Here is a 14,114-nt window from a genome sequence, read left to right as displayed (position 1 = left end):
AAAATAAACATTAAATCACCATTGTCATCATGGGTGACTCTAAATGTGTGTGTGTGTTTGTTTCTTCTTGTCTGGACATCGTGCAATGATTATAAATGAGTATTGCCATAATACTAGTGATGTTATTTGTTTTCGGTCTTCCATGCAAATATGTCTGGTCATGAGAAAGCATTATCTTGCTTGGAAATGAGTAAGGGTTGGTGACAAGAAGGGCATCCAGCCACAGAAGATCTGCCACACAAATTCCATCTGATCTATATAAGTACAGAACAGCAAACATTAAGATGACAATGAAGATGGTGGTGGTAGTGGCTATGACAGAGGTATATGATAGACCAAAGCAAAGAGCAAATCTTCACTAAATACTAAAACAAAATAACTGATGCATGGTCAGAGTAATTACAGCTGTAGCTAGTATGATGTAATGGTTGCATGAATAGGAGAGAAAGAACGCTGCAGTATGGACTAAAAGAACCTCAACAATCCATAGTAACATCAAAGCTGTTCAACACTACAAGGAAGGATACTGTAAAATGGTACTGAAATCACAGTAATCACTAGTCAACTGCTGATGAAGGGTTTGCTTCAAAGTGCATGTTGTATGAATTCACTTGTAGGTTCATCTATTTTACATCTGTTTTTCTATGCAGGTACAGGTTGGACAGAGGCTTATTTGAGACAGTACTTTTACAGCTGGATGTTCTTCCTGTCACTGACCATTTCCTATAATTACAAGGAAGGGGTTCTTTATTCCATAACTTCAAGAGTACAAAGCTACAAGATGTGATATTTATTATGAATATAAACACATCTTTGTTTTTTTTTTTTTTTTATTTGGTCAGCTGATCTCATGAAAAGAAGTACAAATGACAACTTACACACAACACATCCATGGGTACCAAAATTAAGATAATATCCATTACGCAGCTGAAAATGGAAATTTCTCAGCTGTGTTAAATATGGATTTGTTCTGTATTTCTGCCAATCCTGTCTCAGCTTGTTAATGTCCAATGGTTTGTCTGATTTTGTTTTGTTTTGGTGTGTTTTAAAGGAATTATATACATCCTTCAGTCATATCTGATCATCGATGGAATTAGTTACAGAGTTCTTTTACTTTTTACTTGTTTTGGCCATTAGACAGCGGTCATGCAGAGGCACCGCTTTGAAGACATTTTTAGTCAAATAAATCAACCCCAGTATTTACAGTAGTCTCTCAACTATCGCGAGTGTTATGTTCCAAAACCTCCCCATGATAGGAGGAAAATCCACAAAGTAGAAACAGTACTGCATTGTATATTTTTTTTTATTATTTTTACATTTTGTATATATTTATTTTATTATAAATGCGAAACAACACCATGAAGGAATCAATATATGCTTAAATAATAAACCATGATAGGTGAACTGTGATATGGCAAAGGATTACTGTAGTTTTTTTTTTCTTTTTTTTTTCAAGTCTGGTACTTATTCCATCAGTCACTTTTGCTGAACTGCTAGATAACATGGACATAAACACCCTAACACTGGTTGTCAAACAGTGGGGAGAGAGAAATAGACACACACACATATATATATAGGAAGGGCATCCAGCTGTAAAAACTCTGCCAGATCAGATTGGAGCCTGGTACAGCAATCTAGCTCACCAGTCCCCAGTCAAACCATCCAACCCATGCCAGCATGGAAAGCGGATGTTAAACGATGATGATGATGATGATGATGATGATGATATATATATATATATATATATATATATATATATATATATATATATACACACACACACACACACATATATACATATATATATATATATCCACTCAAAAGACTTTTGTCAGACTGAGGCTATAGTAGAAGACATTTCCCAAGGTGCCATATAGTGGGACTGAACCCAGAACAATGTGGTCAGGAAGCGATCTTCTTGCCTCACAGCCATACCTGTGCCTATAATTTTTATTCTTATGAAGTGTAAATAATTACAGCATAACATAGTCAAGCTGCCATGATAAGGTAAATATGAATCACACACACATATATATATAGACCATCCTTATTGTTTTAACATCCACTTTTCCATGCTTACATAAGTCTGATGGAGTTTGCTGAAGCAGATTATTTACAGCCGGATGCCCTTCTTGTTGTTTCCAAGTAAGATAATATTTCCCATGACTAGGCATATTTTCACAGAATACTGGAAATGCATCACATTCATTTACAACAATCATTTGATGGCAAGACAAGATACAAACAACAACACACACATATATATGCTTACATACATACATATATTCATACAAACATGTACATATACATATATATGCATACATACATGATGTCCATCCACTCATGACCGAGAAAAACCATTACTGACCTTTAGGAACATTGTGCACTCAAGATTACCTAATACTTTACACTTGCGGCTCCACTGGTGACTAACAAACCCTGCTCTTGACAAACATACATGACTGCAAACATTGCAGACCAAGCTTTCTCCATTATACTAGCAGGGCATTTTCGAGCAGCACACTTAAATTCTTCATGAAAAATACGTGCTCTTGCAAAGGTATTGACTCCTTCCTTTACTGGTTTCCTCCATCCGTGGCGATGACAAGTATTGCTCTCCCAGTCAGCCTCCCACATTTCAATTTAATGGATGAATTTACACAGTTCTTAAATCGCAGTCTTGGCTTCTGCCAGAGTTGCTTTCCACTAACAAGTTCCCAATCTGTTTAGGGATCCTGTTATCATTCAAGGTATCCAGTCCAACCGGTGTTTGTGCACCATTACCTCAACACTCAGGATATTGGCTTTTCTCAGGATCTGTGTATCTAGAGTTTTTAAGGTCCAGCCAACATTTAGAATGTGTCTTAGACATCTCTGATGAAAGCATTCAAGGACCTTTACATGACATTTGTAAAGGGTCCATGTCCCATATGAGTAAAGAAGCAATGTCAGTACACATGCACAGTACACAGCAATTTGTGTTTGTCTTGTGATGCCATGAAGGAATCAGTTGCTCTCTGCAGCCTGAACGATATTCTATCACCTGTGCTTCGAAGAACTTAATCTATGTTCTCAAATGTGAAGTGTGTGGAGGAGACTACATAGGTCAAACTAGTTTGACCTTGAGAGACAGACTAACAGTACACAGGCAACAAGTCCAGGACCCCACGACCAGGAAAATTCCTGAAAGCAAGCTCCTGGACCAATGCCCAGCAAATATAAACCTGAAATACCAAATCTTCCCTTTCTATCAATGCACCAGAAACACTTCAACCCAATTCCATTTAAATAAGGAGCACATGCTCATTAAAAAATATAAACCACAGCTCAATATCCTTTAGAAAGAAGAAAAAACACTAAAGAGAAAAAGGAAAAAAGACCCAATTTCTCCACAAAAAAAAACAATCATATACAACAGACATAATTCAAAAAACTTTACTAACAGTCTTTCTCCACAAAAAAACAACCAGACATAACAGACATAATTCAAAAAACTTTAATAACAGTCTTCCACATGGGTTTTGAAACAGCAACTCCAAATCACCATACAAACACCAGTTGCTGACATCACCTAACTCTAGACCAATGAAATTTTATAAACACTAATTGCTGACATCACCTAACTCTAGACCAATGAAATTTTACCTCTGAACAAAACCGAACTTCAGCAAATACCACAAAATGGCCCTTTAAGAGAATCAACTAGCTGGAATAGCTGATGATTGTTCTCCACAGTGAAGTCAACCAGGCAGAACGACAAACTTGACCACCAGAAAAATAAGACATCATCAGTACTTTAATGAATCAAAAATCAGATCCATTCATGGAAAAAAATTTAAATTCATTGAATTCCAAAAAACACCATTGCAAGCGAAAGTCCCTGCACACAACGGAAAAAGAATCACAGAAACTGTAAACAAAACCCTTTTTTTACTATCTTCATTTCTCCCTTGTTTATATATATATATATATATATATATATATATATATATATATATATATATTGTAAATTTTAGAGGTAATACTTGATAAGTGTAAGCACCTGTATATACCAGATAGTGGTCATACCTTATTCCAACCCTACTAAATCTTTTTTATATGCATCTTACTTTATTATCCGTATTTTTTTCTTATATTACTCTCGATTTGACTTCTATTATTTTTATATTTCATCACTTATTTTATATTGTTTTATTTCGTATTTTATACTGTTTTAACCTCTAACTTTTTTTCTTTTTGATCTTCTCCTTCTATCTCATATACGCTAGTTATATACAATCCAATCTACTTATCATTCACGCTACCCTGAATTGTGGTACAATATGGACAGACTTTTGAATACCAAGGAACATTTATGCAGATATAACAATTTAAAGGATAAGCATATTACAATGGATAATACTAAGTGGACTTTTCCTTTTTCTCTCTCTTTTTTTTTATTTCTTTGTGATGTAATCTTGGGACTGAAAATGCTTGCGGCTGAAGATAGCTTTAAACCATCCTTTCTATCAATTATATACTCATATAATGATGTAACGACAGTTTGTGTATAAAGCTTGAAACACGTGTACCGTGGAATCCTTTGTGTTCTGTTTTCATTTTACGTTTTAATATATATATATATATATATATATATATATATACATGCATATATGGGTACAGGACATCACCAATGGTGCAAATAACATGAAATATGTAAACAAACAGGTTAAATACATAAACAACAAGAAAAAATGGAAAACAGGAAAGTAAACACAGAGAAAGGACCCTTCATCAGTTGTCGGCTGTCTTTCTACTCCTCATTTCGAGCATTCAACGACAATATGAGTCTTCAAAGACAGTTGGTCCTATAAATTCTAAAATAAAATTTAGGATTTATGGAGGGTCAAAGTTGGGAACAAAAACACAACAGTGGAGGCATACAAGGAAACTGAACAAAAACAAACATGGAGGGTCATTATATTATTTAAATATACATTATATACACATATAGCTTGAGAATTTTGTGAATTTCTCATCAGGACTGTTATTTTAAATTTCTTTGAAGGCCACCATTTTAGCAGGCTTATTTTTGATTGCTACACACACATACACACATATATATATATATAGACACATTATATGTGTGTACATGCACACACACAAATTACATTATAATGGCATTAATTAATTGTAGATTTTGGTCACACAGTTTCAAACTTTTTTTCTTTCATGACTGCTACATCCTGATTAGTCACTAAGCAAGATATAAGAGCCTGAGCTCACACACACCACACAAAACACACATACACATACACATGCACACAGAAAGACACACACACACACATACACATACTTGCACACATACATACGCAAACACACACATACACACAAACAGTTATGGTTAAGTCATTAAGTCAATAAGAACAGGAAAATAATATCCACAACATCTGACATGTCAAGTACATTAACATTCATATCTACATGTCAATGAGAGCCTATACATGGTCAAACAGTCTGCTAGAAATAACACTTCAATTTCCTTATCGTAAAAAAATGAAAGGACATGTCAGATAGTGTATATGAAGTCTGAAAATAAAATGAAAAGATCATGGCTAGAATATATTTGATCGTAGATGTGCAATGGCCCAGTGGTTAGGGCAGCGGACTCGCGGTCATAGGATCATGGTTTCGATTCCCAGACCGGGCGTTGTGAGTGTTTATTGAGCGAAAATACCTAAAGCTCCACGAGGCTCCGGCAGGGGATGGTGGCGAACTCTGCTGTACTCTTTCACCACAACTTTCTCTCACTCTTCTTGTTTCTGTTGTGCCTGTAATTCAAAGGGTCAGCCTTGTCACACTGTGTCACACTGAATATCCCCGAGAACTACGTTAAGGGTACACATGTCTGTGGAGTGCTCAGCCACTTGCATGTTAATTTCCCGAGCAGGCTGTTCTGTTGGTCGGATCAACTGGAACTCTCGACGTTGTAAGCAACGGAGTGCCAACGACGAACGATATTTGATCATAGGCCTGCTCATTCAGAGTTCAAACTATTAATTTCTAAGTGCCATGAAGAAGTACCATTCATTCAAAGTGGAGTGAAGTTGTTGAAGAAGGAAATTCAGAAAACATGGGGCAAAGTACTGAATGCCGATCTCAAAACATTGGACCTTACGAAGAAGGTGACAAAGGACTGATATATGTAGCACACCGCTTTACTCAAGAATACCCACCCACCACTACAGAACTAATGTCCTATAATCAAAATGTCACAAACAGCACTGGTACTGGCGCCATGTAAAAAACACTGGTCCTGATAAGCACAAAAAGAAAGAAAAGCAAAGCTGACCTCCATGAGGCTTGAACTCAGATTGCATAGATCAGGCTAGAATAAATATCACAAGGCAACTCATCTGATGCTCAGCCAGTTCTGTTATTCCACCACTTTGCACTAGTACTCTATAAATCCCCTAAAAAGACGTATGACATATTCAAAATGCAGTGAATACCAGCTCAGAATATGATTACCCCCATCACCTACTAAACCTGTATTTATGTACATACACAAATACATACAATAACTATTTACAAACAATTAAAACTATGTGCTGTACTTTCATCTTGGTGTGGTATGGTAAAATATATCTTGGCTGCAGCTACAATCAAGATATGTTTTATATCTATATAAGAACCTCTATCCACCATTAATTAGCTTTGGAATGTTTGCAATCTTGTACATTACTCAGCTTATAACATTAATGTAACTGAGAGGCATGTCATTTTTCTTTAGAGGGTAGAAGTTTCCACAATATAACATCTGAATATTTGAGCCTGATATGGCTAGTATAAATGCTAAAGGGTTAGAATAAGAGACTCATAAAGTTAACACACACAGGAAATCCTTCCTTTTGAGCGAGCCAAAGTCCTACATACAGCTCATGTCTCCAAGCAGCCCAGAACTTACCAACCAATAAATTGTAGATCTTGCAAATAAATAAATATATAAATGATTACTGGGAATACCTCTACACATTACATTCTTTCTGTTTTAAATGCAAGAAAGAACATGAGCCATAAAAATTTCCCAATTTTGGTATACAAGGTAAAAAAAATAAGCAACAGAAATTGAAGGTACTGAATTTATATACAAATATTCTGTAGCTCAAATTAGAATATAAAGACAAGAAAGGCTTCAGGTCATCAAGGATATCTGCTAAGATGCATAAAATTACAGGCACAACAGAGTATGGGCTAGTCACTTACACAGTCAGTTAGGTAGCACAGGAAGGTATCATAACTTAAAGAACAATGTAACAACATCATTGTCAACTGCTACAAGGGTGAAGAAGATACATTACAGAAAAGCAAACCTAGAGACATCAAACTGTTGGACCAAGTTATGGAAATTATAGAAAGAATTTCATAAGCTCAATTGATTAAAAATGGAATTAGCTTGAATAAGATTTGGTTTTGCACCAGAAAGAGATGCTGCCAATGCCATCTTCCTGGTGAGATAACTACGGAAAAGTACTTAGCTAGGAATAAGTGCCTTTAGTATTCACTAACCTGAAGAAACTTTTGACAAGATTCTACACTTGATTATCTGGTGGTCACTAAGGAAACCAAGGTAAGATGAATAGCTTGTGAGGACCATAAAAGCTCTGTACAGAGGCACAATAAACAAGATGAATGTCAGTATGAATTCAGCAATGAATTTAATATGCAAGTTGGAATTCATCTGGTCTCAGTTTTCATCCTTTTGAGTTTATCATAGTCCTCCAGGTCATAACCAAAAAAATTCAAGACCAGTTGTCCAACAGAACTCCTATATGCTGATGTCCTTGTTCTTATAAGTGAATCCTTAAAAAAGAAATTCCAGACACAGAAGCAAAATCTAGAACCAAGAGGCCTCAAATTGAAAATAACAAAGAACTAAAATTTTAGTTAGTAGGAATGAAAGCAGGACTTTCCTCCCATCAGCAATGGCCATGTTCTGTATGCAGGAAAGGAATAAGTAGAGATTTAATATGGTATGTTCAATATAAAGCATGGATGCACAAGAAGTATAGTGGGTTAACTGGCAGACAAATGGAGAAGGGAGAGATTTTATATGTGGTAGGCACACAGGAACAGTAAGCAGTGGAAGTACATGGAGATTGTGGATTCTTTCAAATATCCAGATGCTTCCCTTTGAAGTAGTTAATAGCTTTGGTTATTTAAGTGACCTAATTAACAACATCCATCACTTTCTCTTTAGTATCACTCAACTATTACTAGCCATCATTTGTTTTATCTCTCCCTTACCAGTAAACAAGCATCATCATCTCTTTTCCATTACTCTCTCCACTACCACCCTCTCAATCCAATCATTCTGTCTCTCTCCCATCATACTCTCTCTCCTTTTACCCTCTCACCTAGGTTCTTCTACTCACCCTTTTGAGCATATTGCCTTAAACAGCAGATGTTACATAACAACCTCACTTCAGCTGCTACCATAAAATGCACCTGTACACTCTGTAAAGTGGTTAGCAAACAAACAGTAAAAAAATGTAGGTTTGAGAAAATTTTTGTCTTACCGAGAGCCTCCCCACCTCTCTGGTACAGGTTCCACAATAATATGTACTGGGCACATTCTATCATGATAGATTGTGCTGGTTACATTGTGTAATGAGGTCAGTGATAGGAAGTACATCCAGTGGTAGGATCTTTGCCTATATGGAATGTTCAAGAGAAAAGTGGTTCTTCAACTCACCTGGGAGAGCAGTAACACTAAATAAGAACTAACTCAGACCATGATGAATCATCTAACCCATACTAGCATGGAAAACAGATTTGAACGATGATGAACATGAAATGATAATCGTATTATTATCCTCATCATCATCATAATTCAACATTCACTTTTCCATGCTTGACTGGATCAGGCAGAATTTGTTGAGGTGGATTTTCTACAACTGGATGCCTTTCCTCTTGCCAACTTTCAGCTATTTCCAAGCAAAATAATGTTCTCCATGACCTGACATATTTCCAAAAAAAAGTTGGAAACAAAGGACAATTCTTGTGTGATGGTGACACACACAAGTACGTAGCTTTGCAGTAATGCATGATTAATTAAAAAAAAACGTGAATAGATAAGCATTAAGGATCAGTGGTTTGAGTGTCAAGCTCAATCATGAGGTTGTGAGTTCGATTCCTGGACCGGGCTGTGTGTTGCGTTCTTGCATAAGACACTTTATTTCACGCTGCTCCAGTTCACTCAGCTGCAGAAATGAGTTGCGACGTCACTGGTTCCAAGCTGTATTGGCCTTTGCCTTTCCGTTGGATAACATTGGTGGCATGGAGGGGGGAGGCTGGTATGCATGGGCGACTGCTGGTCTCTCATAAACAACTTTGCCCGGACTTGTGCCTTGGAGATTAACTTTCTAGGAGCAATCTCATGGTCATTCATGACTGAAAGGGGTCTTTATTCTTTTACATTTGACAGAAAAATTTGAATGTCGAAGGGTAAGAGGTTCTCTTAAATTAGATGATGTTTATTTCTCTATCATTATTGATGCAGTCAATAATTGCATTAGACTAATTAAATATTTTTGTATCTGAACTTAAAGCATTTAAGAGTAAAAAATTCTCTTTCTCTTCATATGTGGTTTGAATCAAAATTAAATAAATGGAAATAATTAAAGTTTAATGACCAGTATATTCTTGTCTTTAAATTAAGTTAGTACGATGGCCGAGTGGTTAAGGCGTTGGACTTAAGTTCGAATGGACGAGCGAGTGTCCACGTGGGGTTGAACACCACTCGTGCTAAAGACACTTTTTAGACGCAGGAGTGGCTGTGTGGTAAGTAGCTTGCTTACCAACCACATGGTTCCGGGTTCAGTCCCACTGCGTGGTACCTTGGGCAAGTTTCTTCTACTATAGCCTCGGGCCGACCAAAGCCTTGTGAGTGGATTTGGTAGACGGAAACTGAAAGAAGCCCGTCATATATATGTATATATATATATATATATATATATATATATATATATGTATATGTGTGCGTCTGTGTTTGTCCCCCCACCATCGCTTGACAACCGATGCTGGTGTGTTTACGTCCCCGTAACTTATCAGTTCGGCAAAAGAGACCGATAGAATAAGTACTAGGCTTACAAAGAATAAGTCCTGGGGTCGATTTGTTCGACTGAATGCAGTGCTCCAGCATGGCTGCAGTCAAATGACTGAAACAAGTAAAAGAATAAAAGAAAGAATATAGGCACAGGCATGTGTGTGTGGTCCAAACCAGCCTCCCAACTACATGGTTCCAGGTTCAGTAACACTGAGTGGCATCTTGGGCATGTGTCTTCTACTATAACCCCAGGCCAATTAAAACCTTGTGAGAGGATTTGGTAGACGGAAACTGAAAGGAGTCCACCATATATACACATATACATATTTATGCATGTGTGTGCGAGAGTTAGTCCCCCACTACCACCAGACAGCCGATGCCAGTCTGTCTATAGCCCCAAAACAGACTGGTAAAATAAATACAAGACTTCAAAACGATAAGTAGTAGGGTCGGTGGTGGTGTGTGTGTGTGTGTGTGTGTGTGTGTGTGTGTGTGTGTGTTGCTGATGTCATAAAAATTTTATAAACTTTCAAGAGTACATGAAATAATTCTTATAGCTTCATAATTCTTATGCTCCAACATATATATATATATATATAGCTTGTTATTAGTATTGATACGCCTAAGAGAAATCATAATATACATATATATATATATAAGAATTTAAGGATTGGAGAAAACGCATGTTATAATTGCATACTTTATTCCTACATTGCATACTTTATTCCTACATATTTGAAACATATGTAGGAATAAAGTATGCAATTATAACATGCGTTTTCTCCAATCCTTAAATTCTTAAATATACTCAAATACCCAAAATTTCAAGGAGTTCCTGCCTTAAAAACAGGAGCTAACCACAGTTATTTTGTGTTCTTTGCTACATTGGTTTCTATTAACCCATTTATTCTATCAGAAGAATTTTTATTCATTAAGATAGAAGAAATACACATAATTATATATATATATATATATATATATATATATATATATATATATTTATAACAGATCCATATTACATACGAACATATATATATATATATACACACACATATACATACATAGATAGATATATATATATATTTAATTATATAAATATATATATGCATATATATACATTACATATATGTGTGTGTTTGTATGTATACAAATATATATATATATATATATACACATACATATATGTGTGTGTTTGTATGTATACAAATATATATATATATATATATATATATATATATATATATATATATACATAGATATATATATCGCCAGTAGATCATAAATCCGAAAAAGAAGCACACTCTAAGTTATAGAGTGGTAGAGTATATAAAGATAAGAGGGTTTCTTCAGACCCTATAAAGAAATGCTGTAAAGCTAAGCGCTTTGTGGATGTGAAACCCAGGGTAACCTCACAGACCAGCCACATCTATTGTTATATATATATATATATATATATATATATATATATATATATATATATATGTATGTATGTATGTATGTATGTATGTATGTATGTATATATACAAAGATACGCATATATACAGTCACAATGACACACACATATCAACGAATGTACTGATGTCTGAATCAGTAAAATCAAGGCCTGTTACAACTGGCATTTTTGCTATGAATCTCTAAGCTGCTCCATCTCTCCCCCACAGAACAGTAATAACAAAGCAAAACTAGTCGAGCTGTTCTCAGGTTTATCTTGCAGAGAGAGGAAGAGGAGAACCACAAAAAGTCTATTTACACAGCAACACTGAAAACATGTTTATCAAACAGAACCATGTGAATTCATCCCTAATTCATAGGTACAAGCTGCCTTTAACAATGTGGGTACGCGCGCACACACACACACATTATATATATATATATATATATATATATATATATATATATATTTGTCTTTCACTTGTTTCAGTCATTGGACTGCGTCCATGTTGGGGCATCACATTAAAGGTTTTAGTCAAACAAAACAAGCCTGCTACTTATACTATTGGTCTCTTTTGACTGAACCACTACGTTACAACAACGCACACAAACCGATACCGAAAAAAATATATATATATATATTCGGACGTCTTTCAGTTCCACTCACAAGCCACTGGTCAGCCCAGGGCTATAGTAGAATATATATGCCCAAGGTCCCGAGCAGTAGGACTGAACTTAAGACCGACCACATGGTTGGGAAGCAAACTTCTACACACATACACACACACACATATATATATATACGTGTGTGCGTGAGTATTCTATGCTGTACACTGGAATGTTGCAGCTCGCAGTGGGGGTAGTAATATAATTTGATTTTTTATGTTAGTATTGATCATGGGTAAATAATAAGATTTATAAAAGTTTTAAATATTAATAAAAGGAATGAAAATTTATTATTACTTTTACATGTTATTCCTTTGTTAATATTTATTTAAAATAACTTTTACAAGATATCTTTAGTCTTTTTGTCGTTCTAAACACACAGGACACTCCTTTATACGTTACCGATCGAGGGGTCATGTCACACAATGTGCAAGTTTATTGTTATCTCTATCCATGGCACCTCATAAAGCTAGTCTCCCCTCCGTGTAAGCTGCACACTGAGTATATAATTAATGTTGTGTATGTATAGCTGTGTTTTCGTTATTTCATTCAGGTTATTCAAAATGAAAAAAGATAATAATGAAGACTTAAATTTTGCTGAATAGGCTATATAGTGTATATATATATATATATATATATATATATATATATATATACAAACACATATTGTTTATATATCTATACAGTATATTGTAATTTTAAAACACCAAAACGATTTACTACACACACACACATACATATATATATACAAGAACGTAAACAATGTTTATATATCCGTTGTAATTTTAAGACACACGGCGATATATTATACACACACACGTATATATATACATACATATATATATACATACATATATATATATATATATATATATATATATATAAGAAAATAATTAAAGCGGATCCGTGGTAGCAGAATGAAACTGATGTTACTATGTCAATTGATGGGGGCTGTTGATGTGTGTAAGTAAAAAAGGAAATGATACAAGGGTTACTTTCCTATAGAATTACCGAAAAAAAAAGAAAGAGAGAGAAATAATGGGAGAGACAAGTGTGTAATTCCGTGGATAGGTAATAAGCAACCTTCCTTCCATCCGGCTCATTTGAGGCTTCATTATTATAAAGACAAACAAAGAGGGGAAGTGATGAGAGCCAGGGGTTTAGCAGGGCAGAGATGGAGAAAGAGAAATCTGGACCACTTACCGATTTGAAGTCTATGAACTGATATATATGGGTTCCATCTATCTTTACGAAATACATTGATATAGTATTTGCAGCAGTATCAGCATCAATTGATTCGACCTGGACATCACCTCCTTTGTTCTTCACATTCACCACCAATTCACTCGCCACGATCGACAACGACACCAACAATACTCCGAGTACTACACAAAGCTGTTCGTATTTCTTCTTCTTTTTGAAGATCATTTTGTGAAGAGGAGAAAGGGGAAGGGTTTGGAAGAGGCGGAGTAAACAGAACAAAAATGAAAGGGTTGTTATTGTTGCTTGTTGGTTAGTTGGTGTGGGGGGACCCAGAGAAAAAAGATGTCAAGACGTGTGAGAATCCCCCCACGTCACAGACACCTTGCACAGACAGCAACACATTCGTCTGCGGTTATTTGCCTGATGTACAACACTAAATGAGATTATACCCGCGTATCAGACCAGCGTCTTTGTGGTAGACGTCAAGTGAACAGACGATGTCAGCGAAAATAAATAGAAGAAAGAATCTTAGATAAAATAACCAAAAATAAAGCTGATTATATCACGTAAATATGTGCTCAAAAACTTTACACATGCCATATAAAATGAATTCCTATTATTATTTTATATCATTAATTTATTTAACTTTCGTGCTCTAACCTCATAATATTTACAAACATTCATGAGGTAACGTGTAGAGAACTTTAAAAAATAATCTGTTTCAAAA

The 14,114-nt window shown here is 35.4% G+C and overlaps 1 protein-coding gene across 1 annotated transcript in view; it reads right to left on the bottom strand.

Annotated features, from left to right (window-relative positions):
• The window catches only part of LOC106875724 (out at first protein), a 36,353-nt gene extending 22,556 nt beyond the window's left edge, over positions 1-13,797 (bottom strand). The window contains exon 1 of the mRNA XM_014923969.3: positions 13,388-13,797. Within this exon, the coding sequence (XP_014779455.1) occupies positions 13,388-13,612 (225 nt within the window). The 5' untranslated portion in view covers positions 13,613-13,797. The remainder of the gene's footprint in view (positions 1-13,387) is intronic.
• Between the last annotated feature and the right edge of the window lie 317 nt (positions 13,798-14,114).

Source organism: Octopus bimaculoides, chromosome 5, assembly GCF_046866305.1.
Source record: "Octopus bimaculoides isolate indiv1 chromosome 5, ASM4686630v1, whole genome shotgun sequence".
NCBI classification, from domain to species: domain Eukaryota; kingdom Metazoa; phylum Mollusca; class Cephalopoda; order Octopoda; family Octopodidae; genus Octopus; species Octopus bimaculoides.
This window is presented reverse-complemented; position numbering and strand designations above follow the sequence as displayed.